Here is a 13952-nt window from a genome sequence, read left to right on the forward strand (position 1 = left end):
CAATAAAAAAAATGTTTTGTCAGCATTAGTGAGTGAGTTTTAATCAGACTCAGTGATGGTGTAATACATTTACAGAATTTGCCGACTTGGATAAATTATACATTTCAATTGTCCAATTGTCCATTGTTTTTAAATACAGTGACAATGGCCTCCATGCTAAAATTAACATATAAATCACATTAAAATAAATAAAAACCTGAATAAAACTATATAAAATATCCCTTATAATCCTTGGGATTAATAAAGTATTCTGAATAAAAAATCCAATGATATGCTTTTCCCATAAGCATACAAAATCCATGCTTTCATCAGATTATATGGTAAATTAGCCATAACCCTGTAATGCCAAGTGTATCATATTTCATAGAGTTTTTGAGACCTCTACATCATAAGAATGATAATGTTGTCCTGAAAAACCTGATTTATACAATCAAATACATATATTCGCATTTTGCATAGACAAAAATGGCACATATAGCAAAAAGGTTGCAAGTTATGTATTTTTTTTCTTGTTTGTCAGAAGGTTCAATAAATACACTACTTTAAAAAAGCAGATCTTTCTGGCAATTATTTAACAGTTCAGGCTTTACAGGGTTAAGGGTGTCCTCATAACCGATATAATCAGTTCCCGAGTCCCACCTTGTTAAGCCACTACACACACCACTTTTAGGTATGTAAATATTGTAACATTTATTTTCACTTTTACATTCTGCAGAATAATACTGCACCTGACAAAGAGTAGAAGACAGTGCCATTCTCTCCTTCATCAGGGTCTTTGGCTTGCAGTGTGCCTAGTAAAACTCCAGAGGACTGACCCTCTGACACCTATAAATAAAAAATGAAATACAGATCAACGGATTTGAAAGCTTTCTCATTCTTTGCTCCTCCGTGTTGCTGGTCTCATGGTATCACCTGAATGATGAGCTTTTTGCCCGACTGGCTGTGAGTGAAAGCGGGGTCATTGTCGTTCTCATCCAGGACAGTGATGAAGGCTGTGCCTGTGACGCTACGAGGAGGCGAACCTCTATCTTGAACCACCACCACCAGCTGGTAGCTAGAGTGCTGCTCTCTGTCCAGAATGCTCCTCGTACTGATTTCACCTGGGGGGGAGAAAAGGGTGGATCAGATGGATTTTATGCCAAGGCACTACTCCGGAGCACTGGAATAATGATGAGACACTCATGCAACAGCAGACTTTGATCAATGACACACAAGTGAGAAATATCTAGATTGTGCAGATGTATTCATACATTTGCACAAACTCACATATAAATTGAGGATGTTTTGCAGAAGCAGGAATCCAGTAAATCATAGGCGTCAAACTCAAGGCCTGGGGGCCAAATGCGGCCCGCCAAGTTATTTTTTGTGGCTCGCGAGAGCTGTGTGCCAATGTTTGTTTTTGTAAAATGCTGAAAGTAAAAGTGAATCAGAGTTCATGTGTATTTTTAACTGATTTTTAATCTGTAAATGGGGTTTTAATGTTAAAATTAAATATTTGTTACCGACTCCATTCTGGATCCGATCCAGATGAAATTCGGTGGTGAGATAGAAACCCCTATTTAAATTCATTGACAAACATTGGTCAATAATCAGCCGAGATATTGAGGAACAAATTACAGACAGACGCCGACGATTACATAACCTCAGTGGAGATTATTACAGCAGCAAGGTAGCCATATATTTTTAAACCTATGCAATTGCATATGTAATGTTTGTAACTTAATTAAGTATCAAGTAGTAATAAGTAATAAATAATAAATAGTTATTTAGGAGCATGTTAAGGAGTAGTTACATTTAATTTACATTACATTACATTTAGTTACATTTACACTGTGTTACCGTTACAACTGGTCCTTGGAGGGCGACCATAATGCTGATGTGGCCCTCGGAGAAAATGAGTTTGACACCCCTGCAGTAAATTATCATAATTCAGATTCTGTGTCTCCACCCACAGACGAACCAGCTCAGGAGGCCAATTACAGCCCAGTCAGAGACTTCGTTCTGCTGCCACCATAATCTGACTAATTCATAACAGTGGGGAAGACAGAACTCTAGTTGTTCATATTTTACAGATGACTTAGCGAACTGACCAAGCACTAACTGGCAGAGATTGAAACTGAAAGCTCCCGTTTGTCTTATGATGCAAACTTTACCAATTCCCAACACCCCACAAGCCAGCAGAAAAGCTGTGATCTCTGCTGTGATTAATCAAAGTGCAAAACATTTTCAATGAACCTGTGTTGGAGTTTATCTGGAAGTGACGATCAGGATGCAGTAAATGGAAACTGAGGCGTCCGTTGGATCCACTGTCTCGGTCTGTGGCTGACACGTGACCAAATCCTGTTCCGGCTGGCAGGTTTTCTCTCACTGCCATGAAGACTCTCTCCTGAGTGAGTCGAGGAGCGTTGTCATTCTCATCAGTAACTGATAGCCGCACCGTGGCACTGCCGGTCTTTTTCAACTGTCCATGACCTTGGGTTGCCAGCACCGTTAGAAGATACATGTCCTTGACTTCTCTGTCCAGGGCACTCTTTACAAAAAGCCAACCACTATCCTCAGCGATGCCAAACCCTGCCGCATCTCCATCTGGACGAAGGTGATATGCCAGGGGGCTAAGATAAGCTGAGCCAGGGGTCTCTCTGTTCAAAGCCCTGACCTGCAAGAAGCGTTTGTTTATCGGGGTCCCTTCTTTTAGCTCTACACGGTAGGTAAGGGTATCAAAAACAGGTCCCTGGTCATTCTCTGCCTGGACATGAACCACGAGCATGAAGGTAGCACTAAGCTGGGGTACTCCACCATCCCTGGCAATCACCTGAAGGTCATAACGGGAAGAACTGTCATAGCGGAGAGCCCCTATCAGTCGGACCTCTCCACTGCTGCGCTCTATGCTAAAGGTCTTCTGGATTCCCGCTGGAGAAGAAAGATCGAAGGTGAGTTGTCCATTGACTCCAGAGTCTATGTCCTCAGCTTGGACCCGATACACCACTGTGCCTATTTCTGTGAATTCCGGAAGTAGCAATGATTCTGAAGACGAGGGGGAAAACACTGGTGGGTTATCATTGACATCTGCGATAGTAATATGGACACGGGTCTGCCCAAAGGCAGGGGGGTTGCCACTGCGCGCCTGCACCTCTAAATCTAGGGCAGACTGAGCTTCATGATCCAGGGGCAGACTGGTCCTTATGGCTCCAGTCTCAGGATCCACTGTGAAGTATCCAGTAGGGTCCCCCGTACTGATGGTGTAGGATATATCTTGAAAGGTACCTGGATCGTCAAACAAAGATGACAAAACCAGAGACATGTCACACCCTGCCCAGAAGGCGGCGCTAAAAGGACTTAAATAACGATACATTTCAAAGCTGTCATTTTTGAAGTTTTCCTGACTGTTTATACACCAACCATGAAACGTAAAAGTGAATCGGAGTTGATCCGTAAATGAAGTTTTCAATGTTAAAATGCAATACGTTTTCCCCAACGTTATTCTGGATCCGATCCAGATGAAATTAGGTGGTGAGATAGAGGCCCCCACCCTACATGGCTGTGTCAAATGCCATAAACACCGGTCAATAATCAACCGAGATATTGAGGTGACAAAATTTTGAAATGGAATTGTTGATTGTCAGACTTATGTATGCATAGTGGCCTAACACCTATTGTGAGTGAGTGAGTGAATGAGTGAGTGAATGAGTGAGAACCAAAGAAGAACCACACCTGTCCTACTTGTGGCCCGGACAGTGCCTACAACTGTTCCCCGCAAGACGGTCTCTGATACAACGAAGTAGTACTGTGTCTGTTCAAAGACAGGTGGCGCCACCAGTCCTGCCACCACGCTAATGTTGACTCTGGCGTTGACGATGGCAACCAGGCCGCCACCATCCTGGGCAGAGATTATTACGGGAATGACAGTGTTGGCCTTCCCATAGACAGATCGAGACAGGGAGATCACACCTACAAAAAAACGTGTGGGATTAGCAGGATACATTTAATCAACTCCTTATTGAACTCTTGAAAATACAGCTAAACTTTATAAAGGAACTAAAATGATTCGTGTGCCAACCTGTGTCTTTGTTGAGCGTAAAATAAGGGGAGCCGCCTCCAGGTGCTGTTTTGTATACAATTCTCCCATTCTTTCCTAAATCTGGGTCATAAGCGGTCACTCTGACAACGGATGTCCCGGGAGCACTCTGCGTGCTTAGACTGACAGCGTAGCTGACTGGGTAGAAAGTGGGTCTGTTATCATTAACGTCGACCAGATCCACCTTCACGTAGGCCACTGAGCTCAGTCCACCCTGCAGAGAAACAAAAAGATCTTTTGTTATACCCTCCACATGCGTTACATCGGGAACAGCAAAAACACACCTGAAAGCAGGCTTTCAGCCACGTTAATGGCGCAAGTAAGAAAAACAGCAGTAAACCCTGTTAAAATTTCAAAGTGTAGGGTCGACTCTAAACTATGGTCCCAGCAGGTTTGTGCTGGATGGAGATTGATAGTTTCCCTCGGACAACAGAAATATATCATGACCTGCCGAGGGCGAGGGAGCTCACCACAACCAAACAATCGGTTTCATAGGCTTTTCATTTGCTGAAAATATAGTGTGGACTTTTCATGTGGACCAGGTGGCAAAAGCGAAAGAGGCAGCAGTCCAACTTGTTAAAATATTACTGCCTGACAGCTGAGGCATTTCTGCATCTGATTGCTTTAACACGGCACCCGTAATTTTCTTTCATTAAAAACCCTTTATTTTTTTTAAAGTATTATTTGGCTTCAAGTGAACAGGATATACTAAGTTTTGAGAGGACCTGCCATTAAGAGCCATTCAAGACTTTTATTTAATACTTGGCTACTCAATCAAGGTTTTACTGAACAGTTGGCCGTGTCTTTGCTCTTCTGTCTGCATGAAAAGCACGACTGCTGTGTTTATAGGATTACGCCGCGGCTCAATGGATTCATATTAAGCATGATTTCAAAATACAGACACTCACCCCATCCGCTGCAGTAACAGTAAAGTCGAAGCTGGCTGGCCCTTGATCTCTGTCTAGTGCAGCGTTAGTGCAGATCTGGCCAGTCTCCTTCCCAATGGTGAACTGAATGGGCGCAGCGTTGTTAATGCCAGAACCAAGGGTGTAGGTGATGGAGCCAAAGGAGCCACTGTCAGCATCTGCTGCAGTCACCTAAAGAAAAGAAAGCACTAGTTAAAATGCTATTCCGACATTGAAATACATTCCGACACAATTAGAAATAAGAGGGTTGAGAGTAAAATATGTTACTAGATGTTCCCGTACTCATTAATAACTGCTCTAAAACCACGGCAGATGAAAGCTAAACTCGATTAGAGGGTTGAAAGAGTGAAGGTAATTCCACAAATTGAAACAAGAGCACCATACCAGGTGGGTTTTGAAAGCATCTTTGGAACTTATCTTAGTTGTTTATCTGGGCCCGTGCATGAGCCAAACAGGCCCTTTGGCAAAAAGGGAGTGGAGGAGGGCAGTGAGAAGGAGGATAACTTCTGCAGACTCTGGGATGGCTGCCAACAGGGAAAACTGCCACAGGAGTGGCGTCAGAATACAAAGGACAGTGACCGGGTCGGCTGGGATACCACACAGTATGCTCCAGCGCAGCGGATTGGACTCTAATGCAACGTCCCACTTGAGGTCTGGTTTTAATAACGGCGCACAACTACAGAGGACTGTAACCACTGGAGCTATAAAAGCAACTCACAAGCCATCAGCCAGGGAGCAAACTCAGTTACTACAGGATCGCCCAAGACAAGGCAAATAGACCAATCAGATCAGGCCCCTGGGTACCAGAAGTATAATCGTTTACAAGCATGGGCTTCACATCACAGTTTATGAGAGATTACAGTAAGGTTGATTAAAAGTTTGTTTGCATCTTTTTTTTAATGGATCATTTTAGGAAAACACTAATTGGAGGAAAATAGAGGCTCGATTCATGCTCCGGTGCGTCAAAACTCTGCAGTGGGGAGGCTCCACTGTTTAAGACAGAGTAGTCATCAGGATCATTGCCAAGAAAAATACAGCAAGGCATGTTTATCATCAAAAGCCAAGTTTTTAAAAGGATGGTATTGGTATGAGTGTGAGTAGATGGAAATCCTTCATTGGAGGTGATGAAGGTTTGGCTGCAGTCATTCAGGCTCCAGCTCTTTCCTGAGCAGATGGCAGATGGGGGACTCAGCCGAGAGCATGCCCTCCACTCCTGACAGAGGGTGAATGGTGTGTAGGAGTAAGGGAGCTGTAAAGCTGGCAGGAACTCAAGCCAAAGAGAAGAATAATAAACCATGCAGGAAGGGGGAAACCAAGAGCAACACTAGGAACCGAGTACATCTTTTCATACAAGGAGGCAGCATCTTATTTTGCACGGGGACAAGATGCTCATAACAACACCACAGCTTTTGTTTTTTGGATAGTAATAAGATGCGTGTCAGCTGCATTCAGTAGTGTTTTTAAAAAAACAGTCAACATGGCATCTGGTATTGTCGAGGGTGGGGGACCCAAACAATATGCATATGCTGCTGACATGACATAATTTACCAAAATAAAACATAAAGAACTACACTTATAATGGTAATATAAATTATTACACATCTCATACAACACAGAACGTGCATGCCCCGTTTCTCATGCCACAATGTTAATGTATTGACTAAGACACTCAGTAATACTATTTCTTTTCACCCTTTACCTTGCTTTGTAGAATATGGCATGCACGGCCATTTTTCTCCTGCACAGTCAACATTCAAAATGCAGCACACTGTCTGGTCTGATCTCTCAGCATCAGAAAATTCTATAACAGATATTTAATCTGTTTTTTTTTTTTTATCTGAAACCTTTGCGCAGTTCTGCAGGTCTGGGACCCTTGGAAATCAAAATATTTACCACTGGTGGCACAAGAATAACTGGCAGAGAGCAAGGAAGATGGAACATTAAAATTTAACTTGGTTTTGGACATCACTGAAGAAGGAATAACCAACCGTTTTAGTAAAGCTAATGCTGCGACCGTTTTCAGTGACGTCTGTGTGGAATGAGCTAACTTGCATCACTATTCAAGTGCAGAGAGACTCTGTGTCCTGTAGACCAGGAGCTACATATCTGCCTCTCATCACCCCTGCCAGAAGAATATGGTCATGTACCATCATCCCAGGTTTAGGCTTCCTACTGATAGCATGTCACATTTACACATCTCTCAATAATCTTTATGAATTATTTATCGCTTTCCATTTAAGCTATAACCATCCATAAAAACACCCACATGGAGTTCATAGAAAGTCAGAAAAACCTACATTTATATCTATAATATGAAAAACTGAGAAATGAAAGGAAAAGTTTAAAAATACTTTGTTGTGACAGGGTGGGAGTTGACATTGAATTCAAAAGTTTAAAAAGTATAAACTTCAGAGAAGTACAGTGGTACAATGTAAACTATATAAAGATACGGAGCTAAAAAAAAAATACAATGAGACGAGACAAGGAATAGAGTGATGTGCCTATTATGAAAAAATACCTGTATGTGATAAAGAAACTCATTTAAGATATGCCAGTTGTGAAGTCAAGGAGTCTTTTTTCATTCTGCATGGGGGGAGGAAAAATAATAATTATTGAGTCTAACTTGACACCGATACGCGAGTCGTGTTTACGATTTCCTGCGTACTTTTAACTCTCACTGTTGCATCCATCTATTATGCAAACCATCTATTTCCACAAGGCTTGAAGTTCAAAAGCAGGAGTGATCTCAGATCATATGCAGCGGCCAGCAGTATTCTCTTTGCACTCCGCCTGTGTGAGTGAGGCATGATGGGAGCTGTCTTATCAGCAGGGGAAAGGCAACGTTTGGCCGACTCCTTAGTAAAACAAGCTGGTGGAATCCAAAGATAACTGATGGCACTGTGCGGTTCTCCCAGCAGATTCCAGAAGCCTACCAGATGAAACTTTCTGACCAAGTGATATCATTACATGTGTTTGGATAAACATGTTTGAATGAGCTAATGAGCCTGAGGTTATGGATGCTCAGCAACCATTTAACCATTTAATGTTTCCACTCTGTCTCTTCCAGAAAACTCCGGTAATAATCCTCAGAGAAGTATAGGAGTGACCACTATGATCGTCGTCTTCTTATAGTTTTTGGATAGGTCAACACATACACGTGTGTCAGCATGACCGCAGTTGCCAATTCTACTGCTTCTCTATCCGTCCTCGTCTTCTCAACCACGCAAGATTGCTGGAGGAAGAGCTTCTGCGAAATAGTAAGTAGCAGATGAAGTACAGCTGAAACCACAGAGGACAACAAGGGATGAAATGAAGGCGATGTAATTTTCAATATTTCTCTCTGTATTTGAGTGTCCAGTCTACATAAAATCTGTTTATTTTAAATCTAGACAAAACCAGTCTGCTAATTCATCAATTTTCTTGTAGACGAGACGACCTCAATCACGGGTGTTGCTGGAGCCTATCCAACTGACTGCGGCTGGGAGGTCCTGGTACGCTCAGGATCCATTGCGGGGCTCTGCTCATATCATTATGTAATAAATGAAGTTGCCAACTGGGAAATGATCACAGACATCAATCAAATTCTGCACGAAAATGTTCTTTCGGTTTTCCTTAGATGCTACAAGAAAAGAATTGAAAGTGCAAAAACTGGAAACAAAGTAATCGATTTTAACTTTGTGGTGATTGCTGTGGAGTTGATTTTGTAGTGTCATTCCGCCACAATTGTCTTTGCATACATATTCTTCGCAAAAGAAAGGAGCTCACAAAAGAGTAATAAAATAAGCACAGTGGCTTTTGTGACTCTTCTCCAATTTAAACTCTAAAACTTTGTGGCATGAAAAATTGTTCAGAAATACTTAAGTTTTATAATTTTCAGAAAGAGTTCCAATTAAATTATTAATTTAATAACCTTATGTAGCTACACTCAGGAACATTCATATCTTTCACCTTTTGGTTGCTGTAAATTGGCCATAGGCATGAGTGTGTGTGTGTGACTGGTTGTCTTCCGTGTGGCCCTGTGATAAGCTGGCATCTCATCAAGCGCGTACCCCGCTTCTCGCCCATAGTCAGCTGGATTGGCCCCAGCATCCCCCACAAACCTGTATTTTGGATAAACGGCTGAAGACGAGACAATTAGGAACTCGTCTTCAAGAAGATGAACGAATGGAAGACGTCTTCTTCATGGTGGTTGGCTGAAACGTCTTTGATACCGCATATTATGTCCATGAGATCAGATATTTACAGTTTGACAGGCCTAGACATGCATTTTCCCCAAAAGTGAAAACTTTCCAGATATCAATCTAATAATATCTTAATAATAATTAATGTAAAATATATTTGCACTTTAAATATCACATACATGATCATTTAAGCCCGTATTAGCCGGACGCCTGCAGGAGCAATCAGATTGATAGGAGTGACATGGAGATCATTAAAACACAGGAGAGGCAAAGAGAAAAGCGTAGGCTCAAAGAAAGTGGTTTAGTTGCAGAAAGTTGCTTTGAGCTTTCACAGCTGGTGTGGAGTCATGCACACTACGCTGCTTCTATTGTCCTGGCAGCACTTCTGAGGAAAGCGGGAATGAGCACCTCCTCGGGATTTCTGTCCATGCTCACGAAACTAGCAGACAGGCAGGTGACTTGTCCACAACCACCCTGAAGACCTACACAGAGACCAACCCATCCAATAAAGAAATAGGAAACAAGCCAACATCCTGCTGATGGCATGTGAAACCCCAAATTTGCCACACGTAGAGTACATTGTCTCGATTCTGGCAAACCTTGTGTGAACCATTTTGGTGCTTGGATGAAAAGCTTAAATCTTAACTGGCTTAATATTCGTCTGGCTTAAGACTTGTGTTACATCTAAAGAGTTCTGACTTTCTTCTAATCTAGACCGTGATGTGTTGCTGTTTCTGCGTTAGTGTTTTTTCAGTATTAAAATCTCAAAAGACATAATGAAGGATGTTCACCAAAGACATATACCGGTAATTGGATTCTTCAGCTTGTCAACATACAGGTCTCTGAGAAATCCAGGGCAGAAACACTGATGTCGCACAGGGCCATTTTCTTGGCTGACAGACTTTGCTAAACTGGGTGTGAGATTAGAATGATTGATTGAGTTAAGGTTTGTGTGTTATCTAAAACATTGTGTGTTATTTTATTCTGCTAAGTTTCATACTATTTATAGACTTTTCATATTTCACTACTTCAACTGTGATTTGAAAAGTGCATAAGGTCTGGGCGAAGGGCTTTGCAAATTGACATTCTATTTTTTTGCTTGAGACAAAAATATAAACATGAGTTAAAATGAAAGTTCTGTTGCACTGGAGCGAGACCACAACTTGATTACAACTAACTGAAATGTAACTAATAGATTGTGATACACGTCTACAAACAGAAATGTTTGACTGACAGTGATGCTTGCAGGAAAGGTTGGGAGGTGACGATTGACTTTGGATTTCACTGCCTGAGGACCCTTATGTTCAATGATTTAAAAATAAATATGGACCTTTCTTGAAAGCCTTATTATGCGCAAGAGATTGAAAACACAGAAGTTTGACTGCAAAGAAGTCAAAATGCCACATGAGTCATCCGAGTTACATGGGAATGAACAAACATGAGGAGTCCACCTCTGTTGATCCAAATGAGGATGCACATAACACAAGGGTTTGCAGCGTGTTGGCGTGTGTCACCACCACTTCAGTGAAAATGCTTTTTGGCTTGGAGGAAATATGTTTGAGACAAATAACTTCACAGAAAACACGCTCAGCAATTCTAGCTCGTCTCTTTGAGCATTTTGCATCAGCTCGCAATTGTCCTTTGCATAGCAGTAGCAGTCTCAGGAATATTAACATGGCTGGTTTTAACATGGAGAAGAATATTTTTTTCCTCATAATTATGAATGGCAACTGTATCAGACTTGTCAAGTACTGTATATCGGTCTAGATGTCCATTAGAATACTGAGGTTAATGTCATCTAGCTCCATAAGCATGTAATAACACAGTTGTATGCCAGTTCCTATTCATGTCATGTCACAAACTGTTCTTTCAGGAAATGATCTCCAACTGTCCTTGCAGTGCTAAAGATTCAACCAGACTATAGCTGTAAAGAAATGCTAGTAATGTTCATTTTGCATGTTTGAAGGATAAACATGACAGCCTGGGGAACATTTAGTAGCATTAAAGCAACATTTTGCTTTCCTCACTGTCCCATTAGAGTCTACTACTGTATTATAGTTTCTTAGAAGGAGATGGTCTTCTCTGTTTTAGTCCTTTCCAACAGGAGCAGACAAAGACGTTTTGATTTCTAAATCAACAATGGTTCCACAAGGCTTTTTGTCTTTCTTGGGTCAAAGGCAGCAGGCGAGAATCGGGTAAGGTCTACTTATTTGGCAGACGAACAGAGGGCATGTAAAATAGCCGACAGGGATAAAATGACACTTGGTTCTGGAGTGCCGATATATGGGACAGGATAAGGTTTCTGTCTGTTTCCTTTCCTCTAACACATCACTCACCATAACGACTACACCGCTGGAAAAACGTTAGTCAAAACATTGTGACAGAGCTTCTGCATAAAGCGAGTAGGTCAATGTGCTGATTCATTAATGTGAGTTAACATCCAATTTAAAAATGTAATTCCAGCACCAAATATTGTTATGACTAAAGATTTTGACATTCTGAAAATATTAGCTAGAGGAGGTGCTGATATTTCAATAAATAATATATTTTTTATTCTAGCTTTTAGATTAGAGCAAACATTACAGCTGGGTTAAGAATAGGCAACATCTTTTCACAGCGTAGTGATTAATTCTGTTTCTGCATGATTGCTAATACATCCTTATATTATTGTTAGCATAAGACATTTCTCTCTGAAACAATACACATGTCTGTTGGCTAAAAATAGTACGATTCCACCCATTATGTGATATTAGTGTTAAACTTTAAAGATGGATTAACTTTCAAAACAGTCACATAAATGAGCTCCATCAGGATATCAGTGAGTCTGATAGAACCTTACTTTATTAGAACATGTAAATACTCATTTTAGTTCCAATTTTTAGATTTGTGATAAACTTCTGTTGTTGGATTCTGGGCGCCTTACTTTTTTTTTTTCTTTTTTAAAGCTTTCATTAGTCTTTCCTCTAAAACTGAAGCATCTGTCTTTCATCTGGACCTTACATCTGGAAGTGATTACGTGTCAAACCATTTAAAAAGAAAAAGGGTTCCAGAAAAGGCCAAATGAGCTGTGAGCAGAGATATTACGCAGCTGAGAGAAGCAGGTAGAGGTAATAGAGCCGATTGGAGTAGATGCGGAACTGTAGAGCAGACAATAGTATTTTTCAGCTTTTGAATTATCCGTGCAGGTTAATTAATAAAATGCTAATTCGTGCACTAAAAAGGATGACAATGCATACTAACAAGAATGCCATATATAGCTGTCCGCACCTGCTTTATAATAAGAGTTTGTGTATCGTACTGCTGTGTCTGCAAGAAGGCCCTGGGACATGAACAAGGAAAGTGATTTCAACACCTTGTAAGGCATTTTTGTGTTCTAAACATGCAACAATTTTCATTTCAAAATAAATGTTGTGCACCAGGGTGGAAAGGCTGTGAGGAGGAGGATGCAAAGGGCAGGGTGAAGTGGACATAGTTGGTTTGTTGTGGCGACCCCGGATGGGACGTGCTGAAAGAGGAAAAAGGAGAAGGGTGTAAAGGATGTCTGAGTGGAAATCGGTAAAAGATAGAAAACACATAGAAAATAGAAAAACAAACAAACTGGAACTGAACTAGTGTGTGTGTGTGTGTGTTATTCATCCTTTGCCACCTGAACAACCTGCAACCCATATGAGAGGATTCTACTTAAAAAGTCAGCATAGTTTATTTACTGAACACAAGTTTATAATATGTGCTGACCACAAAAAGGCAGATCACTCTAAATTACAATTTCACAACAATGTTAAGTAACCTTTACATATAAAAGGTTAACATCAACATGAACGCTATTTGAAGCGGCATTGTAGATCATTGCACACTGCTGTGGGACAAAGTACCTCTAATGATCTCCAATAAGCTGAAACAACAAAAGTTAGCAGGAGAACCATTCAGGATCCAGTGAGGTAGGTAAACAAAGGTTTGCTGAGTCAATCCACTCTCATAAGACACCAACCAGGGGAGGTAAAGATGCATCTGATATGCATGGGGCCGAGCCTGTCAGCCTGACGCTTGGCTCTGATTCAGCTTCTCATCCATTTCACAAACATCCAATAGATGTGCTGAGTTCTGGTCGGCTGAGGCAGGCCAGACGATGAATCCCAGGATCTGGGGAGGTGGGAGGGGAGCTAATATGAACCATGCACAGCATGTGGGGGTGCAGGAGCATTGATGTGGGCTTGGCTAGTGCTCCAGCTGCCTACAGTGGGTGGGAGAATGCCCACTGAGCATGGCACGCACATACACAGTGCAGATGTGGTTGCAGATTGGACCCTAGTTTCCAGAGATCCACAAACCTGTTTATTGGGACTAATCAACACTCCACTCCTCTCTGTGAGTCCTATCTGCACGATTGGCTGCACATTCCTCCCTTCAGGCTCCTTCAGCAAAATGTATGATCACAACTGGCAACAAATAAGAAAACATTTATCAATACAGAATCAAAGGAGTTAAACTTCCCTGAATCCTCTGGGAGAGAGTAAGATCTTATTTTGCCGTGAATGGATAATCTCATGTGGAGACGTTCAAAGCGACTTCCATGAAACCACATTCTAACTTCATTAGAGGGCAGCACAAAGCAGCACAATACAATAGTATAATTGCCAGCGATGAGTAACACACGCAAGACATCAGATTGTCTCGTCTGCATTGACAGTTTGTCTAATCAGGAAGCTGATCTCTCTATTCTGCTTCTATATTCTCTCCTCCATGAAACACAACAACGTTGATAGATTCTTG

The 13952-nt window shown here is 41.4% G+C and overlaps 1 protein-coding gene across 1 annotated transcript in view; it reads right to left on the reverse strand.

The window, feature by feature from the left end:
- LOC137901733 (protocadherin-16-like) overlaps nucleotides 1-13952 on the reverse strand; it is a 68025-nt gene that overhangs the window by 11960 nt on the left and 42113 nt on the right. Inside the window, exons 2-7 of the mRNA XM_068745778.1 lie at nucleotides 4984-5172; nucleotides 4058-4289; nucleotides 3712-3948; nucleotides 2236-3264; nucleotides 913-1100; nucleotides 729-825 (exon numbers count right to left, since the gene is read on the reverse strand). Of these exons, the coding sequence (XP_068601879.1) occupies nucleotides 729-825; nucleotides 913-1100; nucleotides 2236-3264; nucleotides 3712-3948; nucleotides 4058-4289; nucleotides 4984-5172 (1972 nt within the window). The remainder of the gene's footprint in view (nucleotides 1-728; nucleotides 826-912; nucleotides 1101-2235; nucleotides 3265-3711; nucleotides 3949-4057; nucleotides 4290-4983; nucleotides 5173-13952) is intronic.

The sequence above is a fragment of the Brachionichthys hirsutus genome, chromosome 11 (genome assembly GCF_040956055.1).
Source record: "Brachionichthys hirsutus isolate HB-005 chromosome 11, CSIRO-AGI_Bhir_v1, whole genome shotgun sequence".
NCBI lineage: Eukaryota > Metazoa > Chordata > Actinopteri > Lophiiformes > Brachionichthyidae > Brachionichthys > Brachionichthys hirsutus.